Source organism: Pseudonaja textilis, chromosome 1, assembly GCF_049901715.1.
Source record: "Pseudonaja textilis isolate UNSWEBS1 chromosome 1, rPseTex1.2, whole genome shotgun sequence".
Classification (NCBI taxonomy): domain Eukaryota; kingdom Metazoa; phylum Chordata; class Lepidosauria; order Squamata; family Elapidae; genus Pseudonaja; species Pseudonaja textilis.
The window spans coordinates 297,196,584-297,222,817 of NC_141990.1; the positions used below are offsets into that span (position 1 = coordinate 297,196,584).

Consider the following 26,234-nt stretch of genomic DNA (forward strand, 5'->3'; position numbering starts at 1 on the left):
TCTAATTCTTGGATTAGATAGGTCCCTGATTCCATTGGATCTTCCACAAAAAACACGAAGTCGTCCGCAAACGCCTGTACTTTATATTCTTTTTTTTGCTCTTCAGTCCAATTATCTTCTTTCTTTGTCTAATCTGATTTAAAAGTACTTCGATGGTCAAGATAAAAAGCAGAGGTGACATTGGACATCCCTGCCTAACACCTTCCATAATCTTAAAGTTTTCAGTAATCTCTCCATTTATAATTGCCCTAGCTTTTTGGTTCTAATAAATTGTGCCAATCATTTTCTTGAATTTAGATCCAAATCCCATATTTTCAACCTGTTGGATCAAGAACTGCCAGCTGAGATTGTCGAAGGCCTTCTGAGCATCCAAGAAAATCAATGTTGCCTGCTTTCCTGGGTGGGCCTCATAGTATTCTAATACATTTAATACTATCCTTATATTGTTCCTTATCTGTGTAGAAGGTAGAAAACTGTTCTGGTCAATATAAATAAGTTCATTTAATATAATTTTTAGTCTTTCCGACATTATTGTTGCGAATATTTTATAGTCTGTGTTCGGGAGTGAGATTGGTCTATAATTTTTAACCTGTTTGTGATCTAAATCTTCTTTAGGAATTAGTGAGATATACACTTCTCTCTATGAATCGGGTACTTTAGCAAAGTCTAATATCTCAGGGTTCCTGAGCCTTTAAATGGTCTCTCAGTCTGGATCAGAAGGAAGCACAATCATGGGAAAGACTGCTGACTTTACAGTTGTGCAGAAAACCATCATTGACACCCTTCATAAGGAGGGAAAGCCTCAAAAGGTAATTGCAAAAGAAGTTGGATGTTCCCAAAGTGCTTCACATTAATAGAAAGTTATGTGGAAGGGAAAAATGTGGAAGAAAAAGGTGCACAAGCAGCAGGGATGACCGCAGCCTGGAGAGGATTGTCAGGAAAAGGCCATTCAAAAGTGTTGAGGACTTTCACAAGGAGTGGATTGAGGCTGGAGTCAGTGCATCAAGAGCCACCACACACAGATGGATCCTGGACATGGGCTTCAAATGTCGTATTCCTCTTGTCAAGCCGCTCCTGAACAACAAACAACATCAGAGGCGTCTTACCTGAGCTAAAGAAAAATAGAATTGGGCTGTTGCTCAGTGGTCCACAGTCCTCTTTTCTGATGAGAGCAACTTTTGCATCTCATTTGGAAAGCAAGGATCCAGAGCCTGGAGGAAGAATGGAGAGGCACACACTGCAAGATGCTTGAAGTCCAGTGTGAAGTTTCCACAGTCTGTGTTGATGATGTCATCTGCTGGTGTTGGTCCACTGTGCTTCATTAAGTCCAGGGTCAACGCAGCCAATCTACCAGGAGTTGCTTCTTGTTGTTCATGCTTCTTTCCACAGACGAGCTTTATGGGGATGCTGACTTCATTTTCCAGCAGGACTTGACATCTGCCCACACTGCCAAAAGCACCAAAACCTGGTTCAATGACTGTGGGATTACTGTGCTTGATTGGCCAGCAAACTCGCCTGACTTGAACCCTATAGAGAATCTATGGGGCATTGCCAAGAGAAAGATGAGAGACATGAGACAGAACAATGCAGAAGAGCTGAAGGTCACTATTGAAGCATCCTCTTCTTCCATACCACCTCAGCAGTGCCATAGGCTGATAGCTTCCATGCCACAACACATTGAGGCAGTAATTGCTGTAAAAGGGGCCCAAATTATGTACTGAGTACAAATGAATGCTTATACTTGTCAGAGGTCAGATATTGTTCTATGTACAATCCTTGTTTTATTGATAGCATGTAATATTCTAATTTTCTGAGATTGTGGATTTGGGGTTTTCATGAGCTGTAAGCCATAATCACCACAATTATGACAAATCATGGCTTGAACTATCTTGCTTTGCATATAATGAGTCTATCTCATATATTAGTTTCACCTTTTAAGTTGCATTACTGAAATAAATGAACTTTTGCACGATATTCTAATTTTTTGAATTTCACCTATATATGTCTTTGTAACATTTACAATCAGAGCTTTTTTAAAAAAATACTCTTGGTATTGGTTGGGACTGCTATTCTCAGAATTTAATTATAAAATTTATACACCACCTCAATCCAACTGGACTCTACAATATGTAACTATAACTAAAACTAAAAATACATTGAGGGCTGCACTCCTGAAAAAAACAAGTCTTGACAGAACTAAGGCCAAAATAGTGGGGCCCATGTTCCCCTCAGAAAATAAGCTTCTCCATAGGAAGACAACCATTACAAAAACACCTTCCTTTTTGCATCCCTTATGCCACCTTTCCTAGATAGAAACCATAAGCAATTCTGACTACCCAGATAAAATGGGTATATCTGATTAGGGAAAAGTAGTCTCTTAGCTATTTTGGTTTTTAAAGGTAGTGACTAGCATCTTGGATTGCACTTGGAAATTGGATAAATGCTCAACTAGCATGATCAGAGTCTGGTAATTCTATTTCCAGCACAACTGTAGGTCACCTTGCTTCCATTCTAGCTCAGAATTTTAAGAAATGTATTTCCCATTTATCCAAAGGCATCATGTAGAGGAAATCCGCTCTAAAATTACTTACTAAAACATGTTTATCACCTTCGAAATATCTCACAAAAATCCTGATAATTATATGAGCTACCAAAATGGTAAATCTATATGCAAATATAGGAGTTAGCTCATTTCTTAATTTATAATCAGATTTTGATAGTATAAGTGATATGATGATGTTTACTATATTTAGCTTCAAGTATTTAACCATTTTAAAGTATTAATTTGCATTTACAATATCTTAGAGCATACACAGAACTTAGTACTAACATTTCATATTACATTACATATTAGTCACATTATACAATGCCTATGGGAAGGTTTCTGCAGAATGAATTATTATGCTTTTGATGTCAAAATGCAGAAGAGTATCTTTTGATATGCAGTACATAGTAGTTTTGATAATCAGTCCTCTTGCAACATGGTTGAGAATAATGAGGGAAAATAGCAAGAAGCACATTTAGTATTCAGATGCTCAGAGCTTATGAGTTCTGAAAAAGATGGTAGGAGCAAAATCCCTTTTGCCTTACAAATCAGAATCAATTATGCACTCATTCTAAGCCATGGAAATGATTCTTAATCATTCTGCAACAGACTTTGTGGAATCTCTTTGGGTTGACAGAATATCTCAGCATTATTTGTGGTTTAATATTTTGCATTGAATATATTTTAATTTGGAAGCTATGGTAGTCAGTGGTGCTTTTGATTCAATTCTTCTGGAATTTGATATACTCTAGATGTATTACACTTCAATTCCTTGAAAAGTTTGAGCATAATAGATGGGAATTTAGGGAGGTGAAGTCCAATACTGTATGTCTAGAGCAGGAGTCACCAACCTTTTGGACCTCAGGGACCACCAAACTCATAATTTTAAATCGTGCAGACCAGAGACCCTGGGAAAATCCCAAAAAATGTCTGCAGGAAAATTCCCCACCCCATTTTCCTTCCGATCGATCATTCTTTATTTGGGATCGCAGGATATCATCTCCAGCTCCTTTCTCAGGGGGAGAGAGAGAGAGAGAGAGAGACTTTTGGCTTCATGCAAGGAAAGCAGCAGAAGCAGCAGAAGTCTTTATTTCTCTCCCCCAAATTCTGCCAGAAATGAGTCTTTGTGAGACTTGTAATGCCGGCGCAGCCTCCTGGAGCAGGATGCCTTGCAGGGTCCCAAAGACTCATTTCTGGCGGAGTTTGGGGGAGAGAAAGCAGAAGATGAAAGAACCAGAAAGAAGCAGCCTGGTGGCCAGGCAAGGCATGTGGGGCAAGTTCCCCCCTCTGCCCTTTCCCTCCTCCCCTCACTACCTCGTGTTGTTCGCAATGCAAGCGGCATAAGCCTTGTGTTCCCGTGGGCCATGTGGGCGGCACAGCCTTGGGTTCCCACACAGCCTGGATTAATTGCTTTGGGGGTGCTTTGGGAGTGCCATTTATCTGTGGACCACCAAAATTTTCTTGCGGACCATCAGTGGTCCCCAGCCGACTGGTTGACCACTGGTCTAGAGGACACTAAGTTGTGGACAGATGTCCCAGCCTAAAAGGCATATGAGAGTACAGCTATCTATGAATATTATGCTTGTTATAAAAAGAAATCACAATTCTCAGTTAAAATGTTGCATAGCTGTTATTTAAATCAAATTAATATCATGTCTTTTGATAATGGCTACTTATGATTGAAACTTTTTGAAGAAATATCACATTTTATAACTACCTTGGGCAATCTGCTCTAATGCGGCTTTATTATCCATTTTCCCCAAATATATATAAAATGATATAATATTGATTTAATGTTTATTGATGTTTGCCAGATATACTATTATTAATCTTTTGCTTTGTATCAGCATTATTTAAAAACATAGAAAATAGCATTGGTATAAAAATTAATACCACATCAAGTAATCAAAACAATTTTAAGAATTCTTGAAGAATAGTTTTAGTCATTTTGGACTCTGGTTTTAGATTATTAATAAAACAGTTTATACAAAGGTGGGATTTAAAAATCCCAGCAACTGGTTCACTGCCCGGTTGCTGGGTAGGTGTGCCAGGATGGGCGTGGCCTAGTGGAACTTCCTGTTTTTGGCTTCTGGTAGGCCTCCAGAGCCCAGGGGAGGCTGTTTTTGCCCTCCCAAGGGTCCAGAGGCTTCCTCTGGGGCTCGGGGGTGTGTGTGAAAACAGCCTCCCCCAGGCTCTGGAGGTCTACCCAAAACTGGAAACAGGCCCGTTTTGCGACTTCCAGTTTTTCCAGGAGGGCCGTTTTTTGCCCTCCCAAGGATCCATGGGCTTCCCCTTGGCCTCTGGGAGGGTGAAAAGAAGCATCCCCCAGGCTCTGGAAACTCTCCAGAAGCCGAAAACAGGCCCCTTTCTCCCCCTCCCAGAGCCTCCGCGCAGACCCTGCACTTACCTCCATTGAAAATGGGCCACATAGAGACTCCTGGGAGGGGTGGGGCAGGGTGGGCAGGGCCACCTGTCAATTGAAATACCAGTTTGGCAAACCATATGTAACTTTAACAGCCGGTTCTCCTGAACTGATCTGAACCAGTAGAATCCCACCCTGACTTTATAATTTATTAACTTCATCCATGCAAATGTTCTTGTGGCAAAGTTATTTAATATGGAAATTGAAAATAATATCTACCGTATTTCCCCATGTATAAGCACCCCCTTTGTATAAGCCACCCCCCCAATTTTTGGACTGTGAAGTTTTGAAAAAAATATTTTATTAGAGAAACAAGTTATGAAGAAAGAAAATTTACAAAGAAACAAAATTCGACGTCTAGATCTACAACTTCGGTCATGACGCCGAAAGCGGTGCGGGCGACGCTAGCAATCTACGCATCGGAACGAGAGTAGGAACGAAGCATTCAGGCCGATGCCTAGCGTATGCATTTCTATCGCGTGCTGCACTCGTAATCGTATCATCACGTACAATTTTTACAAAAAGTATAGCATACTGCTGGAAAACCAGTTTATTCCTACTTTATTATTTTATGCATTTTTCACGTATAAAAAGTGTACCTGCTTTGTATATGCCACCCCCTACTTTTTGGGCTTGAAAATTTTGGAAAAAGGGGTGGCTTATACATGGGGAAATACGGTATATTAAGTTTACAAGCATGTAATGCCTAGATTAGATGATTCTTTTAAAGAAAAAACGTCATCTGTAGTTTCATATATGATCTTTATTATACTTTAAAAAATTTTAACATTGTATTGATGCTTACAATGTGTATTTTACAAATGCCATGTTTTGAAATATATACATTAAGAGAACATACACTTCAAAATGTTTACTTAAATTTGAATGTAGACTGCTTAAATTACTGGTTATGTGAAAAAAGAATGGAATAAATGTTTCAGTGTGCTTGAAAGGTACAAGAACAAAAAGGAGACTGTCCCATTTTCTTGTATGGCTCAAAGATAATCATCTCCCATATTATGTCATTCAAAGGGATGTGTTTTCAGTCAGATAGCTTCTGATATATTTTTCCATATAAACTAATTTGGATTTGTACAAAACCATCAACACCATTGTTGACTGAATAATACTTAATGGTAAGATGTTTTAGTGGTTGTTTCCTAGTTCTCAGAGGTCCATTAAAATGCTTCCAAATCTATTATACTGCTATGTATATTTTTAAGCATATTATTTCTCTATTTCATTTTGTGCTTTAGTAGTCTAACAAGATTACAAAGCATCAAGAAACCCAACCAATGAAATTACCAGAATATTTCTCCTTTTGCTTATCTTGGTTCTAAAATTTGATAATATCATATACTGACATTCGAAGACTAAAAGCCATTCTACCTAAAAAATAAAGCACTGAAATGTGCACGAATCACATTAGATAAGTTTCTTTTACATGATTTCAAAAATAATTTGTTTAGATGCTTTTTCTATTCAATAGTACATCTATCATATTAATATTCCATTTTTGAAAGCAAAGGCCAGTTGGCAGCATATAAACTAGATTTAGTGGTTCTCAAATTATGAACAGAGAAAATTTGCTGTTACATACTTTGTACCTTATGTGAAATATCTTTTATTCCTGCATTTATGTACACAGCATGTGTCTATAAATAACAACAGTAAATTTTATTATTAGAAGCCTAACTGAAACCTTATGTATATTTCTCATCTTTCTAAGAATTCAATGTTACATACATAGGATCTAATCAGCCATTCAGACAATGACTAAATCAAGGTTTGATTAGCATCTGCAGTATGCTTGCATTATATGCTTTCGGTGCAACTGTTGTACATTATATTACCTTGAGTGATCCACTGTGCCCAGATGTTTTTATAATTAAGCCCTTTCTCCAACCTTAATATGATGTCCAAGCATTCATGAAAAGCAAAAATTTGTATTAAAATAATAGTATCTTAATTTGTATTAAGATAATAGCACAAAACCAAAACCAATATATCCCAAAGTATATAAAATAAAATATATAATGTTGAATAACATATTATATATGGTAAATTCTTAGCAGTAACACAATGATATTCAAAGATCAGGTATAGCTTAGACTGATGAGGATATTTAATCTAATGTCTATACAAAGAACTCTATTCATACATCCCTGAGGCAGGCTTGCCGGCAGCTTGATGACAGGCCCGTATAACTTTTTTGTAACCTGGTTCTTCTTCTTCATTAATTTTTAAATTTTGCATTCTCAGATCATAAGGGATGTGCCTGCCAACACTTTAGAGAGCAGGGGTAAATTTTTCAGTTGTTTATTCCTTTTATCTTAAGTGGGATTTATTGAGTGATTAAAGCTTCAATTTTGCCTCTCAATTATAGAAATAAAATAGGGTATCCCCCAATTCAATTGTGTCCAGATCCCAGAGAATGCCTGGACAAATTCCTGCAGTTTTCTTGGTAGGATTTTTCAGAAGTATGATTATACCTCAATTCCAACTACAGCTGGCCTTAAATGCAAGCTACTCAATGCAAGAAGCCTTGTGAATAAAATACCTGAATTTCTCCTCTTAGTAAATACAGCTACATTTGACTTCATATTTGTCTGTGAAACATGGCTCAATGCATCTCTCCCTGACTCCATTACCACAGTAAGAGACTATCATGTTTACCAATCAGATCATGAAATCCGTAGAGGAGGAGGTGTTGCTATCTTCTATAAAAAGTCCTTACATCTAAAAAATCATCCAAGTTACCCAGGAGCTTGCTCTTCCTGAGACCATCGTCTGTGAACTGTCCTTAAATATCACATTTCGGTTCTTACTATGTTACAGAGCCCCTGATTATGACATCGAACATGCAAACAAGCTAAATACACTACTAATATGGGCAGCATCCTGCCCACACGCTTTTATCTTTCTTGGTGACTTCAATCTACCTCATATTAACTGGACCTTTAACGAATGTACAACTGAACACACACATGCAACCTTCCACAATGCTGTAACAAATCTGGAACTAGGACAACTAGTAACCAACAATAATAGACTTAACTGCCTCAATCTCATCTTCTGCAATAGTTTGAACTCAATTTATGGAATACAAATTAAAGAACCCTTTTCCAAAAGTGACCACAACATGATTGACTTTTGTCTCAACATACATCCACACAACAATCATCACGATGACGGAATCCCAATTATAACTTCAAAAAAGGCAACTATGATCTTATAAACAACAATCTCTCATCCCTTGATTGGCAATTTCTATTCACTGGATGCAATACTGTTGAAGACCATTACAACATATTTTTACTTGAAGTCAAAAGAGTCATCAAACTATATGTACCATTAACAACTCCCCAAACCAGAAAAAAACAAATTACCAATAACAATAAGGAAGCTTCAATCCAAAAAGAAATCACTTTGGCGGAAAAACAAATCTGGTCATGTTGCCAACTTCAAAAGTTGATACAAAAATTTATGCTACCAGATAAAGACTGAATGCACCAATTACCACATTAAACAAGAGGAAAACTTTCTACACACCAATTCCGCCCGTGCTTTCTACAATTTTGTAAACAACAAACTAAAAGACTGAAGGTCCATCCAACCCCTGAAAGGACCAAATGGTAAAGACTGCAATGATGACACCATTAAAGCCAACCTCTTTAACACATTCTTTGGCTCAGTATTTGTAAACAGCAATGGATCATGCCCAGTATTTCCTAGTCGAACCACAGATGATTACAATGATCCAATATATATCAATTTCACAGAAGACGTTGAAAAAGCAATACGTAATCTAAAACCATCTCTATCTATTGGACCAGACGGAATATGTGCCTACTTCTTAAAAAAGCTATCTACTGCCATAGCGAATCTCTAAGCATAATCTTTGAAAAATCTTTCAGGACCAGCTCCTTGCCAAACCTATGCTCTCAAGCCATGGTCATCCCCATTCTCAAAAAGGAAGACCCCAGCCTAGTTGAAAATTACGGACCAATCTCCTTATGCTGCGTCACCTGTAAAGTCATGGAATGAATTATAAACCAATCCATTATCCTTCACTTAGAGACAAACAACCTACTCTCTAATTAACAATTTGGTTTCAGAAAAAAACTATCCTGTAATCTACAACTCTTACACTGCAAAAACATATGGACTACACAACTTGATCAGGGCAAAGCAATAGATGCAATCTACATAGACTTCTGTAAAGCCTTTGATTCAGTGGTACACGACAAACTACTCCTAAAACTAAAATCTTATGGTATCTCTGGACAAGTGCATAACTGGATAGAAGCATTCCTGTCAAACAGACAACAAATGGTCAAAATTGGGAGTGTCCTATCAAATTCTGTACCTGTCAATAGTGGTGTCCCCCAAGGCAGTGTTTTAGGAGCAACTCTCTTCATACTCTACATAAATGACCTCTGTGGTCATATTAACAGCAACTGCGTTCTCTTCGCTGATGATGTAAAGCTATTCAACACCACAGACAATACTGCTACCCTTCAAAAAGACCTTGACTATGTATCAGAATGGTCAAACAAATGGCAACTTCAAATCTCAACAAATAAATGCTCTGTCTTACATATTGGCAAAAAAAAAAAATCAGAAAATAAAATACAAGCTGAATAGTCAAGACCTTGTTGATGATCCAAATTCTGTCAAGGACCTTGGAGTTCTCATCTCTAATGATCTAGGTGCTGGAGCCCACTGTAACTACATAGCCAAAAAGGCATTAAGAATTGTTAACCTAATCCTACGTAGCTTTTTCTCTGGTAATATCACACTACTAACGAGAGCATACAAAACATTTGCTAGACCAATATTTGAATACAGCTCATCAGTCTGGAACCCGCATTATGTATCTGATATTAACACAGTTGAGAAAGTCCAGAAATATTTCACAAGAAGAGTTCTCCACTCCTCTACTCGTTGCAGAATACCTTATGCCACCAGACTTGAAATTCTAGACCTAGAAAACCTAGAACTATGCCACCTTTGGTCTGATCCAAGTATAGTATATAAAATTATACATTGCAATGTCCTACCTGTCAATGAATACTTCAGCTTCAACCATAACAATACAAGAGCACACAATAGATACAAACTCAAGGTAAACCGCACCAAACTTGATTGCAGAAAATACGACTTCAGTAACAGAGTGGTAAATGTCTAGAATACTCTACCTGACTCTGTGGTTTCTTCCCCAAAAACTTTAACCTTAGACTGTCTACTATTGACCTCACCCCTTTCCTAAGAGGTCTGTAGGGGGTGTGCATAAGCGCACCAAGGTGCCTACCATCCCTGTTCTATTGTTTCTTTTTTTTATTTCTTGTATTATTCTTATATGTATCCATAACTACGTTTTTTACTTATACCTGTTACTTTATAATTGCTTAAATAAATAAATAAACAAACAAACAAATAAAGATAAAGTAGTTTGCCATTGCCTCCTTTCTAGAGCTGAGAGAAAGTGACTGGTCCAAGGTCACCTAATTGACTTTGTGCCTAAGACAGTACTACAACTTACAGTCTCCCGGTTTCTAGTCTGAAGCCTTAATTGCTACAGCAATAGGGGTAGAAAAGGATGTTCTAGCCATTTTTTATGCATGGCTACTCTTGAAAAATGCCTGAAAACTTTAGTTACTGCAACATGCAGTGGCTAGACCGCTAATTGGTGTGTACAGGGATCACATACTTGTCTTATTGTGTCTCCCAGGCTATGCAATGCTTTGTTCTTGGTCCCTCTCCTTATTTATTAAGGAAGATGACATGGATTTTATTTAATTTTGCTGGTATTCCTGGTATGTTGATTTTAAACGGCAGCAAACAACTTAAGCCAGAAGCAAAATATAAGCAGAGAAGCATGGTAAGATTCAGACCAATCTAGGCAAGTTGTTAGGAGTTTGATATGAAATAGCTTGAACAAAGCTTGTAACTTTCCATCACTGAAGAAGGGAGTCAACATAGTTATTTCTGCTTGGTCCAAGAATGTTCAAGGACAATAAAAAGTCGCACAGATGGTACCCTATGGGTGACAGGACAATACAAAGTCAGGTTGGATAATCTTGTTATGGCAGGGGATCAATTTTATGTTGTCCCTTTCGTTTCAGGCAAAAATATAACAGTTCAGAATGCTCCAGGTTTTTTTTTTAAAGTAAAATAATTGCACTAAGCCTATCTGTAATTATCTGATAGTTTGTTATAATGCTTTGAAGCTTCACAATTTAGGGATTGAGCAAGTTGACTTTTAATATAGAGGAGCCATTGATCTGGCACTGCATTTTAAGATTTCAGACTGCCCGTGTCCACAGCGGAATATATGTCAAAATAGTGAAGTTGGTAGTTATGTTTTATGTGCACATCAATGTTTTATGTTTTATGTGCACATCAATGTGGCATGTAATACAAAAGGGCCATGCTTAAACTACCACAACTGCCATATATATTTTGTTGGGTCTCTCCCCACTTCCTTCAATATCACTGTCTTAAACACAGGTGTTTCCTATTTTTGCTAAATTCTGTTACAGAGATACCAGGGACCAAGTCTAAGGACTTATGGATACAAAACTTTCCTTGACCTTTTTAAAAACTATGGTAAATAGTTGAACCAGTTTATAGCTCAGTTAGGAGGCCAAAATGAGCAGCTTGGTTTTGCATTAGAACAATTAAAAATAATGACATGTGCTTGCCTAAAGACCCTGAAAAAATTTGTCATTTCACCATGCATTAGCTGTTCTCCTGTGGCCAGCATCCTAAATACATCATTCTTGGCTGAACAAATATGCGGAACTGTGAATTAATCTTTCCTTCTTTCTCTTTCTCTCTTTGTCTGCCTGTCTCTCTTTCTCTCACATACAGAGAGAATTTGGCTAGTCAACTGCGTATTTTGTTTTGGCAATGATTTACGAATAAATGAATTTTCATTTGCCCTTGCAAATCTTATCTAGTCTACAAAATTCAGAACTCTACAGACTCCACAGCAAAATAATAAAAAATAGAGAGAGATATTAGAGCATGTGGTATCTTGGCTGAGCTCAAAAAAACTATGAACAGTCACTACAGACTACAGAAGCTATGTCCACTAAAATAGGATGCCTCCTGCAACAACTATAAGAATCATGAAATTCTGTTTATATTAATGGTGAAATGTCCCAAGGCTTCCCTGTATGTATTGGTGTAAAGTAGGGTTGCATTGCATCTTTATTGCTGTTCAACACCATGATGTATGCTGGTTGGCATGGCATCAAGTATGGGTAAGATGAATACAGGACTAACCCACAAAAACATAAGACTGGCTACGTACCTCTCAATCTGGAAATGGACTACTTTTGTGTTTTTTTTTAAATGTAGTTAGAGTAACAATTTACAAAGTGAAACAAAGTGTGTTGAGGGGAATGATTTGATTCACAACTTGCTGATGGAACTATAAACTACTTCATTTAGCACAATGTCCTAAGCCAGTTTCTGTATCACAAATAATCATCTAAAACAGTGCCCCACAACCTTTGGGGCACCAGGAACCAGTTTCATGGAGAAAGGTTTTTCTGTATTTTTTTTATTTTATTTTATTTTCTGTATTTTTTGTATGCTGCCTGCATCCCATGGATGGGGCTTTGCTTGTTTGTGCAGACTGGTTGCTGGCATGCCATGGACCAGTGCCAGTCCATGACCCCTGAGCTAAATGTTATTTGAATAGAAACTAGTTCTTTACTACAACAGTTAATCATGCAGTACCACATACAGAGCTATGTTTAGCAACCTGTTTAGTATATGTTTTAGAGGAATTAACCAATGAATAAGAGATGTATCTAAATGTTATGATCCATAACATTTTTGATGTTCCAGAAATCATCTTGCTAAATGGCATAGTTAAAAGGAACTGTTCTGTTCATCTAACACTTTCTCTGTTCAACTTGAAAATACCTGCTTGTATTTTATTGTATGTTATATAAGTGCCAGTTTGGTGTAGTGAATAAGGCATCAATCTAGAAACTGGGAGATTGTGAATTCTAGTCCTAGACACAAAGCCAGTTGGGTGACCTTGGGCCAGTCAACTTCTCTAAGCCCTAAGAAGGAGGCAATGGCAAAAAAGCCACTTCTGAAAAAGTCCAAGCAATTTCCAGAGTCTAACCATGGGACTCAGCCTCATGAAACTTACAATATCAAATATTTTTGATTAGTAAAAGATACTTGTGGATGAACTGAAAATGGAATTCAAAAAATATAAAGAAGAGGAACAAGAAGGGAAGGGCTCTTTTGGCTCCGTTTTTCATTTTTTAGAAATGGCAATTTCTACTTATGAGAAACTACAAGAACAAGAAGATTGGGATGAAGAAGAAGCCATCTTTAATGAACATGCAACTTTATCTGGGGAAGAAAGGGGAAAGGGGGGAAAGAGAATGGAGAACTTAAGACTTAAAAAAACAACCAAAAAAGGGAAAAATAAGGTGAAAAGTGAACACAATGTCAGAAAGCAACAGAAAAGAGGAATACAGCAGAGGGTGGAGATCAAGAGACAAGGGGGTAAAAAGGGTAGAGTGGAGAAGCAAGGGAGGAAGGGAAGAGAAGCTACAAAGGTTTGAAACAAGATGTAAAGAAACAGGATTTATTTAGAGATAATGGGTAAAAATATAATTGAAAAAGAGATTCTGCAAAGGTACATAAGACTGTATTGTTGTATTTGTATTAAAAATAATGTTAGAAAATTGGAACAACATATGATTATAAAATGGGATAAAATATTCAATATAATTCAGTGAAATTTTCTTATTTTTTGAACAAGATAAATGAAATGAAATATGAGAGAATTGAATTAAGAAGGAATGGGAACATCTTAATTACATAATGTTTTAAAATATAAGTGAAATGGGGTGGAAGTAACTACGTAAAATTTATAAGTGTTCCCATAGAAACATGATACCTATTTGAAAAGGAATGTGTAAAATGCTCAAGACTTAAATGAATATTAATTTTAATGACAGAGTTTAATTGGTACGGATTATATAATTATATTATATATTTATAATTTTTTCTTATTTTAAAATATAGTGCGTAGCTTTAGAATGTACTAAGCAGAATCCGAATGAAAATTATGTATTATTTTAAGTGTTAAATTTAGGGAAAAGATAACAGGAGAAATTTTGTGTTAATGAGAAAAGATAATAGACAGCTGAAACAGGACAGACAAAGGATATAAGTATAATGATTTAAATTGAGATGAAAAAAATAAAATAGAATTAAGAGAGTGAAAAGAGGGGAGAAGCTATATAGAAAATGTAGAATGGTAAATAAGATATGGAATGGTATGTAAAAGTGAGCATGAACTTTCCAAAAAGAAGTTTTATGTTTTCATGTTTTGTGTTTTGTTTGTATATGTTTGTCTTTTAAAAATTAATAAAATTTTTGAAAAAAACCCCAGCAGAAATCAAAAAACTCAAGTACACCTAAAATGTATCCTTCCCTTGACCTTTAATTTTGAAAAAGAACAGGAAATTATTAAAAAAATTAAAATGTTTAAATAGGCTGCTAGGTAGACTTTTTACAACGATTTACAATAATACATCATGTAATTTCTTTTATTCTGATTTACTGTCTAAACTCAGATACTGCTATAAACCAGTTTATGAATGATTGTATTCTGCAACCCCAATTATATATTCAATTAAATTATGATAAAATGTATCAGTTTAGCAGAATGTGTGATTAAGCTATAGTGTTACTTGATATATCCAGATTATATCATAGTGTTAAAGAAGAGTGAACTTTATTCTACATTATTGTACAACAGTTTGTTTGGTTTCTTCCAGCAGTTTGGAGGCTGTCCAAAAATTCCATTCCGTTACCATACACTGTAAAGTTGAAGTTTTAGCAGTTTAATAACTCTCAACTATTATATATAGCTCAATATATACACTCCTGGCAAATTTATTCAAAAGTATCCAAGTTTACTTCTTTGTGTGAAGTTAAGACTTTCAACATATGTAGCCAGCTGGGTGACCTTGGATCAGTCATTGTCTCTCAGCTCAATTCATCTCACAGGATTGTTGTGGGGAAAATAGGAGGAAGGTGTCCTGGGTATGTTCACTGCCTTGAGTTACCTTGAGTATTTTCACATAAAAATAACAAAAACAGGATACAAATAATATAAAAATAAGATTAGAATCTAAACACTAAATGTAATGGGACTTTCCACTAAATATGTGGTACATACATTCTATGTATGTATGTATGTATGTATGTGGGTCTAGGTGTGTTCGGATCTTTTCCTGTGTAAGATTAAGAGTATCTTGGTGATGTTTTGACGAGGTCCCACTCACCATCCTCAGGCTGGTGCTTTCAGCTTTGTGCCAGTGCAAGCAGTGTGTGATTGGAGCTGCTGTCTCTCTATAAATAATGGTGGTGGGGGCTGGAGTGCTGGGCTGGTTGGCTGCGCTGCTGCCTCTTGATTGGTTGATGGAGTTGATGTTGGTATAATGGGCTGTGTGATGGCCTTGTGAGTTTTGTTGTGGAGATATCCTGGATCTTGTGCTGTAATCTCCTGGGTCGTTTGTTTTGTAGTGATCTTTTTTTCATTAGCCTCTCGTGTTTTAACGGCTTGGGTAATGTGTTGTGTGATGGGCTTGCGAGTTCTTTTGTTGTGGTATCCTGGGTCCTGCATTGTAATCTCCTGGGCCATTTGTGTTTTTTATCTCTTTTCCATTAGCCTCCTGTGTAGTAATGGCTTGGGTAATGGGTTGTGTGATGACCTTGTGAGATTTATTGCTGTGGTATCCCTGGTCTTGTGCTGTGATATCCTGGGTCATTTGCTATATTGCAACTTCTTGAGTTCTTGTGGTGTAATTTCTCGAGTTTTCTGATGTGATATCCTGAGCAGGTGGCTGTGATGTAGCATTTTGGTTTTTAGTCTGGCTTCGAGTTTGGGATCTGGGTCTGTGTTCTTGGCGTGTGTCAACTTGTTTGGTTTTGGAGTCGGGGGGGTGGGACAGCTGGCGAAGCAGTCATGGTCTGTTTTCTGGATGGTGGTTGTCCTTCATTTATAGGATGGGCTTGGGCCTGGGTCTGATGAGGGGGATTGGCGGTGATGTCCCGTGTTGCTTTGGGGCTGGTGTTGGTTTTCGTTTGTTGGTGAGGGCCAGCTTCCAGATGTCTGGTAGGCGGGAGGTATTGTCCCATCTATTCATGTTATGGGGGTGTTTATCTCGATGGCTTCCCTGATTATTCTCTTGCTGGAGTGTTCAGTGTTGGATATTAATTTGGTTCCTTCGAAATTAATTTCATGTCCTGTGGCTTTAAGGTGCTGGAAGAGGGAGGAAGTATTTTCTTTTCTTCTGACTGCGTTTTTGTGTTTTGCGATGCATGCACTTATTCTCCTGTTGATTTGTCCAATGTATGTGGCTGGGCAATTGTTGCAAGGCATTTCATAAACTCCTTGGTTTTCTAGCTGGATCTTGTCTTTGGGGTTTCTTAGGATGTTGGCTATTTCTTGGTCAGTGCCAAAGGCTGTCCTGATATTGTGTTTGTGGAGAATTTTGCTGATTTTGTCTGTGGTTCCTTTGATGTAGGGGAGGAGTGCGATACCGTTGTCTTGTTCTGTGTCTTGGTTTTTTGGGGGTATCTCTCTTCGGATTAGGTTGGTAATTGTGTTTCTTTGGAATCCGTTGGAAATTAATACGTTAGTGAGGGTGTGTAGTTCTGTTCTCAGGTGGTCTTTGTCAGCTAGGCATTTGGTTCTGGAGATGTGGGTCTTGGCTATGGAGTTGATCTGTGCAGGGTGATGATGGGATTGTGCATTTAGGTAGCGGTTGGTGTGTGGTTTTTTTCAGTAGATGGTGTGTCCTAGGGAGCCATTGGGTTTTTTGTAAATTAGGACATTCAGGAAGGGAAATTAGTTGTTGGTTTCTGTTTCCATGGTGAATTGTATTTTGGGGTGTAGGTTGTTAAAATGTGTGAGGAAGTTGTCCAGTTTTTCTTTCCTGTGTGGCCAAATTACGAAAGTGTCATCTACATATCTGAGCCAGAGTTTGGGTTTGGGTTCGGATTTGTCTAGAGCATTGATTTCAAAGTGTTCCATGTATAGATTAGCGATGACGGGTGAGAGGGGTGACCCCATGGGTGCTCCTTCTATCTGTTTGTATCTTTGTCCATTGTGGATGAAGTATGTGTTGGTTAGGCAGTGGTTGGTCAGATCTAGGATGTGTTTGGGGGGGTTGTATTTGTTTTGGATGGCTGTCAAGGCTTCTTTGATGGGCACTTGGGTGAAGAGGGAGATGACATCGAAGCTCATGAGTAGGTTGCTGGATTGTAGGTTTTGTTTCTTTATTGTTTCTATGAAGTGGAAGGAGTTTTGTATATGTGAGGTGATGGATTCTGTGTAGGGCTGGAGTTGTTTGGCGAGAAATTTGGCAAGATTCTGTAGAGGTGAGCCTATGGAGCTGACTATGGGTCTGAGTGGTATTCCTTCTTTGTGTCTCTTGGGGAGGCCATAGAGCTTAGGGCATCTGGATGATTTTTCTCTGGCGATGATTCTCTGCTGGATCTCTTCACTGATGGGAGATGCTTTTATTTTGGATTTGGTGTTTTTTTCTAGGTAGGTGGTGGGGTCAGTATTCAGAGGTTTGTAAGCAGTGTCTTGGAGTACGTTGGATAGTTTGGAGTGATAGTCCAATGTGTTCATTAGACTGTGGTGTTGCGTTTGTCTGCTGGGAGAATGACTATGTTGCTGTCTTTCCTCAGGTTGGTGAGTGCTTTTTGTTCTTCTCTGTGTAGGTTGCTTCTGGGTGGGTTGCTGGAGCAGAGGACATTGGTGACTTCAAGTCTGATTTTGTTGGCTGCATCTGGGTTGATTTTGGTTAGGCTAGCTTCAACTCCACATATGTTTTCAGTGGGGATGCATTTGGGGGCGACTGCAAAGTTGAATCCTTTGGAAAGGACATTGGTTTCTGCTATGGTGAGGGTTCTGTCTGATATGTTGTGTACTGTTTGTTTCATGTGTTGTTGTAGGGAAGGGTTGGGTTTCTGGCGTTTCTCTAGTCTGTGGAGTTTCCTGGTGTGTGTGTGTCTGTCTTGTGGGAGGTTTCTGTTTCGGCTCTCCAGAAGGCTAGTTGTTTGGATTTGTCCCAGAGTGCTGGGTGGATTTTGTTGCTGAGTTTGAGATGGAGTGTGAGTAGGTCTCTTGGTTTGGTCTCGTAGGAATCTGTTTTTGTGGAGTTCGTTTCTGATTAGGGCTAATTCCATCGTTTTCAGGATCCTTTCAGTGGCTGAAGTTTTGGAATGGAATTTGAGTTGGAAGCATGTGGGGATCACATTTTTATTTTGGCAATTGCGTAGGAATGTGAGATCACACAAGTTGGTGGCTCTTCGGACTTTGAGTTTCTCGTAAGTCCTGGTTAGCCAGGTTTCCTCCCCATAGAGGTAAAAATCGTGAAAATCTACAAAAACAAATTGCATATATATATATTCTTAAGTTTTCGCGGGTACTTACATGTATGGTATTCAGCTTTGTTCGGGTATTTTCCCACGTCATTATAGTTGTGCTTTTAAAGTTGTAAAGTTGTGCTTTTAAAGTTGTAAAGTTTTTAAAGTTTAAAGTTGTAGCAACGTTTCGGCAGAATCTCATCTGCCATCATCAGGCTTGTGTATTGTGTTCAATATCAGTATTGTGTTCGACGAATATCCCATTAAATTGTGTATGTATGTATATGTATATATATGTGTGTGTGTGTATGTAATATATTTTCTTAAATTTTCGCGGGTACTTACCACAGATGAACACAATACAGAAGCCTGATGATGGCAGATGAGATTCTGCCGAAACGTTGCTACAACTTTAAAAGCACAACTACAATGATGTGGGAAAATACCCGAACAAAGCTGAACACACACACACACACACACACACACACACATATATATGTACAATTCTTGATTTTTTGCATGTTATGTACATCAGGATGTTTCAAAATCTGAAAAAAATTAAGTACTCCGTATGGACGATCATGTGTATTCTAATACTCTAGTTAGAACTTTTTATCGGTAAAGTAGTTTTAAAATAATTTTGGATTTCCTCCAGCTCTTCATGTCACTAATTACAGATTTCCTTTTTTAGCATCTATTAAAGTTGCAATACAGTACTAGGTACGAGCATTTATGAGTAAGGCCAATTACTCTGCTAAGTAAAAGCATTTACTTTTGCACAGTATGATTTGCAAGTTGAGGCCCACTTCTTTAATAGTAAGGCCCTTTTAATTATTTCAGACTTTCTGGGATGGAGGGGAAAACTAGAACAGAATCTTAAGTTAAGAGCCGGTTTCAGAAGCATTTCAAGAAAAAAAAAATGCCCAGCACCTCCCAGATTTCCAGAAGCAACAGGCAACGTAATCTGCTCTTCGACCACCATCAGAAATGACTGCTTTTCCTCCAATAATGTTTATTGATTGATTGCATCGCTTCGCCCTCGGTAATCTCGCGGTTTTGCCAGATTTTTTTTTCCTCCAGAATCTTTTTTTCTTTTCTTTCTCCTTTCACTTTCTCTCTGGGCCTCCCGCGGTTTCCCGGACCTTCCGCAAATAATCGCCAAATTTCTTTCCCATTTGTTCAGTCTTCTCGTTCCCGAATCCTTATTTTGAAGGCGGGGGAGGGGCTGGCAGGAACACCCTTCCCACGACTGGGCGGGGCAGAGAGCTGCAGGCTGAGAAGGGCGTCGTTTGCAGTCGCTAAAAACCGGAAAGGTTGTTTCTGTTTCTTATCAGGAAGATCACTGTACAAAAGGATGTGTCAGGGTTGAAGACTTGGAATTTATGGTTTTTCTCAATAGGGAAGCAGTAATTCCTGATCAGTGCTGGCTGGGAAAGGCATTCTGCACATGCTTGGGAGCCACGTTTTTTCTAATTACGCTTTCATATTTAGATGGAATCTCTGACAGCATTTTCTGCGCTGCAGCACGTGCATGCAAGCAGCCCTGCTGTACTTCGTGTCCCAGGAATTGCCTGTTTTTTTTGTTAACTGTTTCACTTGGGGAGAGGGAGCAGGAAAGCGCCCATTCCAGAGAATCTCCCACACATTCCCTCTTTTTAAAACTTTGCGGCGGCTATTTTGACCCTTGTCCTTACAGAAGGGGTCTCCTTAAAAGCGCGCCCTATTTGTGGATCGAACAGCCTTCGGATAGTTGCATGTTCCAAATCTCTTAGCCGTGCTATGGTGTCAAGGTTGGAAGCGTGATTAAAGGCTGGGTGCTGGTGAGGTAACCTCTTTATCTCCCTAGGAAGTCCCAGATATGCAATCGCCCTTCCAAGGGTGCAATTCAGCTCCCATCGTGCGGAACAACGGGCTTGCCTTCGGAAAGAAATGGATGGCAACCTACATTTGGAACGAAAGGCAGCCCGCTCGCCTCCCATTCAACGGCAGGGTAGGGGAAATGTGGTCCCTATTTTCTTGCAAATCGCGAAGAGTAACGTAGCCGTTCACAACTTAGCTCTGTAGACAACAGGCGACTTTTACAGTATTATGCCTAACTCTCCCCCCCACCCCCCCAAGAACCGGAGAGGCAGCCCCATTCTCCCCCCTCCTCTTCCAGCAGAGGAGAGAAGCGGCGGCGGCGGCCCAAGCCACGGTGGAGTGAATGCGTTGTCATGGCAACTGGCAGAGGCAGGAGGCAGGCCGGCCCCAGCCCCAGCCGCCTCAGCTTTTCCTTCGCTTTTGCACTGTGTGGGTGAGAGTACTGAGCGACCGAAAGAGCAGAAGAGCAGCCCGAGTTTGACCAGAGCGGGTGGCAAAAAGGAGGGAAGAGAGGCTGGAAGGAGCGATTTGGACTAGGGCTGGCGGGGGCGAGGATCCCAAACGGGCCGAAGAGGGGCGCGAAATTGGCTTCGGGATGATGGAGGACGGATTCTCCAGCTACAGCAGCCTCTATGACACTTCTTCGCTTCTGCAGTTCTGCAATGGTAAGGGGAGGAAAGTAAAGATAGCCAAGCGTGCATGCGCGCCCGGAGGGAGAATCCGAGATCGTGGGCCGCTGGAGATGGGGTGGTGGTGGTGAATAGGCATCGCCCTGAAGTCGGGGGGCTCCGGTTTTGTGTCTAGCGAAGATGGTCTGACTTGCCAAGTGGAGTGGATGCGTGCCGGGAGAAGCTGCCAAGGAGAACCGCCCCCGCCAACCTCCCAGCTTTCCTGTTTGGAGAAAGGATGGGGCCTTTTCGGGGCTTTCTCTTTCTTGCTCTTTTAGGTTAAGGGGAGAACGGGCATTGGCTTCACCAGCACGACCTTATTTCTGCCTGACCGAAAGAAACGCTGGGTGTTTTAGTTAGCTTCACGAGAAGGCGAGGGAGAGAGCGAGAGCTGTGCCTGCCTGCGGAGACTCTCCCACTACAGGGTTGCATTGACGGGTGTCTGATAGACGATCGTGAAGATTATGGAAAAGAAAGTTAAAAAAAAAACCTCACTTTGTTTGTGTATGGAGAGAAAAAAACAGTGTCTATTTATGAGTTTAACTTCTCGGAACCGCCCCGCGATTAAATGCTAGCTTGATTGACGTGTTCCCTTGTTTCATGGTCTTTAGTTCTAAATAAGCAAGGAAAACATTCACAGTTATAAAGAATATGTGTATATGTGTTTGTGAATCGAATTGAAGATGGTCTTTGAGGTTTTATGTAATTCGGATGGTGAGTTTTGTTCGTTGGCATACTGCACTGCATGAAATATTTATGGTGTCTTGTACAGTTATTTTTAAAGTAAACAAAAGTCTTGAGATGGAAAATTGGTTTCTAAGCTGTGTAGTTTCTGACCTGTTTCTTTGAAAAATATATTAAACCAAAGGGTGTTTGGGATGGTGATGTAACAAAACACAGCTTAATTTACAGGAAACTTTTGCAATCAACATTTAAGACCAGACCCTCCTGTATTGGACTAATTGGATAATATATTAATGTATGGTTTGTCAGTGGGACTAAATAGGATCTTTTAAAAATGGAATTTAAAGAATTTGTAAACATCCTAACTCAGTATCGACTAATAGGAGTTACATGTGAATACATATAGCATGTAAAGGTTTTGCTGTTAACTTGGAAAATCTTTGTGATTTAGTGCTTGTTTCTTTGCCTGAAAAAGTTATAATTTATAGACTACAGTGTAGTTCACATATTTATGTTTGTGTTTGTAAAAGTAAGGACTATATAAAACAGGGTATTTATGTTGGACTTTGTTAGACTACTTTGGGCAATGATAGAAAAAAACAGAAAATTACTATTTTAAATCAGCTAAAGGTTGGGATTATTTAAAGCATTTTTATACTGTGTTGTGGAAATTAAATATCTAGTTTGCATCTCTTTTGTTTGCATTTCTGTTTAAACCTATAGATATATTTAAAATCAGTAAAGTTAAGATGTATATTGTAGTTTTGGATAGATAAAACTATATCTATTGATTTCAATACGAATTCATCTGTGCCTTTAACTTTATCAGGATTACTTTGATGGAAAGATGTTGTAGAACTGGACTCTCAGCTTGCTAGCTTGGATAGATCAGCTGATAATATAACTTATGTCTTATAAGTGGCAAGTAGAGCTAAGGTTCTATAGAACATGTTTAAAAGGAAGATTGCTTCCCTGTACTTCAAAAGAGTGTTCTAGTTATAGAAAATGATGTGAGAGAAATCAAGTGCATATAAATATTTTATAATCTAAATAAGGAAACTTTTTGCAGAACAGTTGGGAAAACTTCAGATATTGTAGAAGTACAACTTTCACCTTCTTTCACTATTGGCCACATTGGTTAGGTAGTTCAATAATATCAGGGAGCACAAAATATCTCTAGATATTGAGCATATCTTGATCTTTTGGGGATTAATTCCACAATCAGGATTCTGCCATAATAAAGATCCTGCCTTGCTACCTACACTTGATGGTGTCATCTAATGAAGATTCATAAATTGCATAGTGGCTAATGAGAAGTGGATTTTTTAATGGATGTTCTGGCAACAAAGGTTCTTAAGGTTTGTTAGACTTTATTTTGAAGTGAAAATAATTTTTAAGGTAGTATATTGAGAATAAAATCTTTGGAAGTAATGTAGACTTGCAAAATATCTACAAGCTGTTGGCCTGATATTTCTTGAGAGTACAACCCAAGCACAAAATTTAATCTTAATATTAAAAAGTATAGAAATCCCATAGTACAGTGGCCACAAAAAATAAGCAGGATTGGCCACAACATCGCCATCTGGAAACTTCCAGCTAGATAGGATAAGAATCTATGCAAGTCAGACATGAAAAACCACATACTTCTGAAAACATTTTGTTGTCTTAGCTACAATTGGATGGGTTAACATACTGCTTTAAGTCATAAACCACAGTGCTTGGATTCATATAGTTTGCTAAGCCAAATTAGACAAACTGTGTCACGGCATAGACATAGCTTGCTATGACTTATTCACCAGAACAAGGTTAGGAAGTAATCACCTAACCAAACATTTGATGAAGTATTCCATGTCATGCTAATTAGCAAGCTAGTTAAATATTTGCGGGATGCCATAACAAGCATATATATATCAGTAGGTGCTTTGTAAACCCATGAATACTCAAAGAATGCTAATCAATGGTTTGTTATCAAATTGGACAGAAGCATCAAGTAGACTTCTACAAGGATCAGTCCTGGGACCTGTTTTTCATATTTTTAATGACTTGGATAACCAGGTGGGAGAAAGCTGCTACAATTTACAATTGACTAAAATTGGAGGGAATAACTAATAAACAGCCAGTTTGCTGTAATGCTTAAGGTATCAGGTTAGAAATTAGGAGACCACAAGTCCTGCCTTAAGCAAAAAGCCAGCTGGGTGATAGTCCTCGACTTAACAACAGTTCATTTAGTGACCATTTGAAGTTACAGTGGTACTGAAAAAAGTGATATATGATCATTTTTCACACTTAAGAAATGTTGCAGCATCTCCATGGTCACATGATCAAAATTCAATCACCTGGCAATTGACTCATATTTATGACAGTTGCAGCCCTGGGGTCATGATCACCTTTTGCAACTTTCTGACAAGCAAAATCAATGGGGAAGTTAGATTTATTTAAAAAACGTCTTACTAAATCAACAAACTGCAGTGATTGACTTAACAACTGTGGCAAGAAAGGTCATAAAATGGGGCAAGATTCACAATTGTCTTGCTTAGCAACAGAAATTGTGGGCACGATTGTGATTGTACGTTGAAGACAACTTGTATAAATATCTGTAAGTTAGAAAAACAAAGTTGGGGTCTTTCAGTTTCCTGCTGTGTAGCAGAATCTTTTCCTAAACTGCTTGATCTTGGATGACTTTAAGGCTCGTCAGCATCTGACCTTGGAGAACTATAAGGTGCTTGGGGACCAGTTTGGGTGTTATTCCGGTAACAATGAACTTTCTCAGACACTTTTGTGAGCTGATTTTCAGAGTCCATCCATCCAAACTTCAGCATGTGCACCTGCTTGTCAATCAAATTTATCTTTATTCATACCATCAAATATCAGAACATACTTTTAATAGTAATTTTACTAAAAATTACAATTGCAGCAGTAGAAACTCATACAAACTAAAAAAAAAGAATAGAAATAAAAGAAAAATGAAAGAAAAATAGTAAAGAAAAAGAGAAATATATAAAAGAAATACAAAAGGAATGATTTCCCCCTATCACAAGTATAAACAATTTTGTAACATTACTTTCTGTTTCAATCCTACAAATGATCTCTTTTTCTATCCCATCTCTTTATCTGTAAGCAAATCTTTAAAAACCCATCATCTTGGTCTAAGAAGTTGGCAAAATACCATTAAAGATTACCAGAAATAACAGGATATCTATTTTAACCTTGATCAAATAAACCAACTTTATATTCTGTCCCTTTACTTCTTACAATCTTAATATTTCATCCTTCAAATAATCTTAGAACTTGATTTCTTTTCGTTTTTTCTTTGTTCCTCCTCATAAAATTCTTCAAATCTTTAATACGCCTCTTTTGTAAATCCAATATAGGAAGATTGTACAGGTTGATTTGTTATTTGTAAATCTCTTTTAATTATTAAGACAGCAACTGATTTCTTTTGTATGTTCTCACAAGGTACAACTATCTGGAGCACTTGTAGGCAATCTGAAGTCTTCTCCTTGTCCAGAAAGAAATTCTCATTAGTTCTTCATTCTGCTTTAGTTGCTGCTCTGCTTTTCTGTGGAGTTGTCCTCTATTTCTCACCTGGTATTTATGAACATCTTAATTTCTGTTTGGTCCTACAAAACTAGTTGTAAATGTGGCACTTAGCTTAAGCAAATATACAGAAAGTGTTTCCCTGTTCCTGCCACTGCATTTGAATGTCTATGGAGATTATCAGTCATCCAGGTCATGGTTGTCCCAAAGGTGTTTTTTTTAGTAGGCAACTGGATTTCCTTGCTTTTTTCTTCAAAGACATTTTGCTTCTTGGATAATGAACGGATAGATAAACAGACAGACAGATAGATGATAGATCCAGCTTAATTTGCCAACGACCATATTTTCCTTCCAAACTCCAACAATAGATTTTTCTTCTTAACCTATTTGATCTTTTATTGCTCAACTTGCCTTTAGAGTACTATGCATGTGAGAAATCTTACCTATTCCAGCTAAATGGTTTACTAGATTACTTTATTTCCCTTATCTGTCTGGGAGATCACATGACATGCAAACAGGGCTTAACAGTTCCATTCTGTCACAGACTTGATCCAGGTAATTTGCGGCCTAATCTGTGAAGTGGACACACATGAAAGCTCACTTTTGCCTTTTTGCAATCATGTAATTAGATATCCAAGGCATAACCACCACCCAACGTTAGATGATTCCTTAGTCCAGTTGAGACTGACTGCTGCACACAGTCTCTCTGGGTTAAATTAGGGTGATTAAACTGATTCACTTCAACAATGGGGACAAGATGGTGATTAAAAATGGTAATATAAGTGTCTTAAATGTTTTATTTTAGCTCTGTGGAGTATGTTATCATTATTTTTAATTCTAACATAGAGAATATAAACAGCAATGGGAGCTTGGGAAAGGACAAGATTAAATAAAAAAGTAATACAAAAATTAAGTAATATGAAAATTAAGAAGTTATAAAATAGCACTGAAAAGATAAGGATATTGTGATTCTAAACAACTTACATTATAAACAGCTTAAACTAGATCAGCTTACAAAGATTTGTGTCATTGAGTATTCAATATTAATATTTCTAATAATTCTAATAATTGTCTAGTACCAAATTGG

The 26,234-nt window shown here is 38.1% G+C and overlaps 1 protein-coding gene across 4 annotated transcripts in view; it reads left to right on the forward strand.

Annotated features, from left to right (window-relative positions):
* The window catches only part of EML1 (EMAP like 1), a 154,157-nt gene that overhangs the window by 61,414 nt on the left and 66,509 nt on the right, over positions 1–26,234 (forward strand). The window contains exon 1 of one of the 4 annotated variants that reach the window (XM_026698481.2): positions 20,600–20,923. The exons of 2 other annotated variants lie outside the window; for them this stretch is intronic. In XM_026698481.2, coding sequence (XP_026554266.1) covers positions 20,854–20,923 — 70 coding nt within the window. In that variant the 5' untranslated portion in view covers positions 20,600–20,853. Of the gene's footprint in view, positions 1–20,599; positions 20,924–26,234 lie in introns of those variants that run through there. One more of the 4 variants, XM_026698480.2, reaches the window with a different exon arrangement.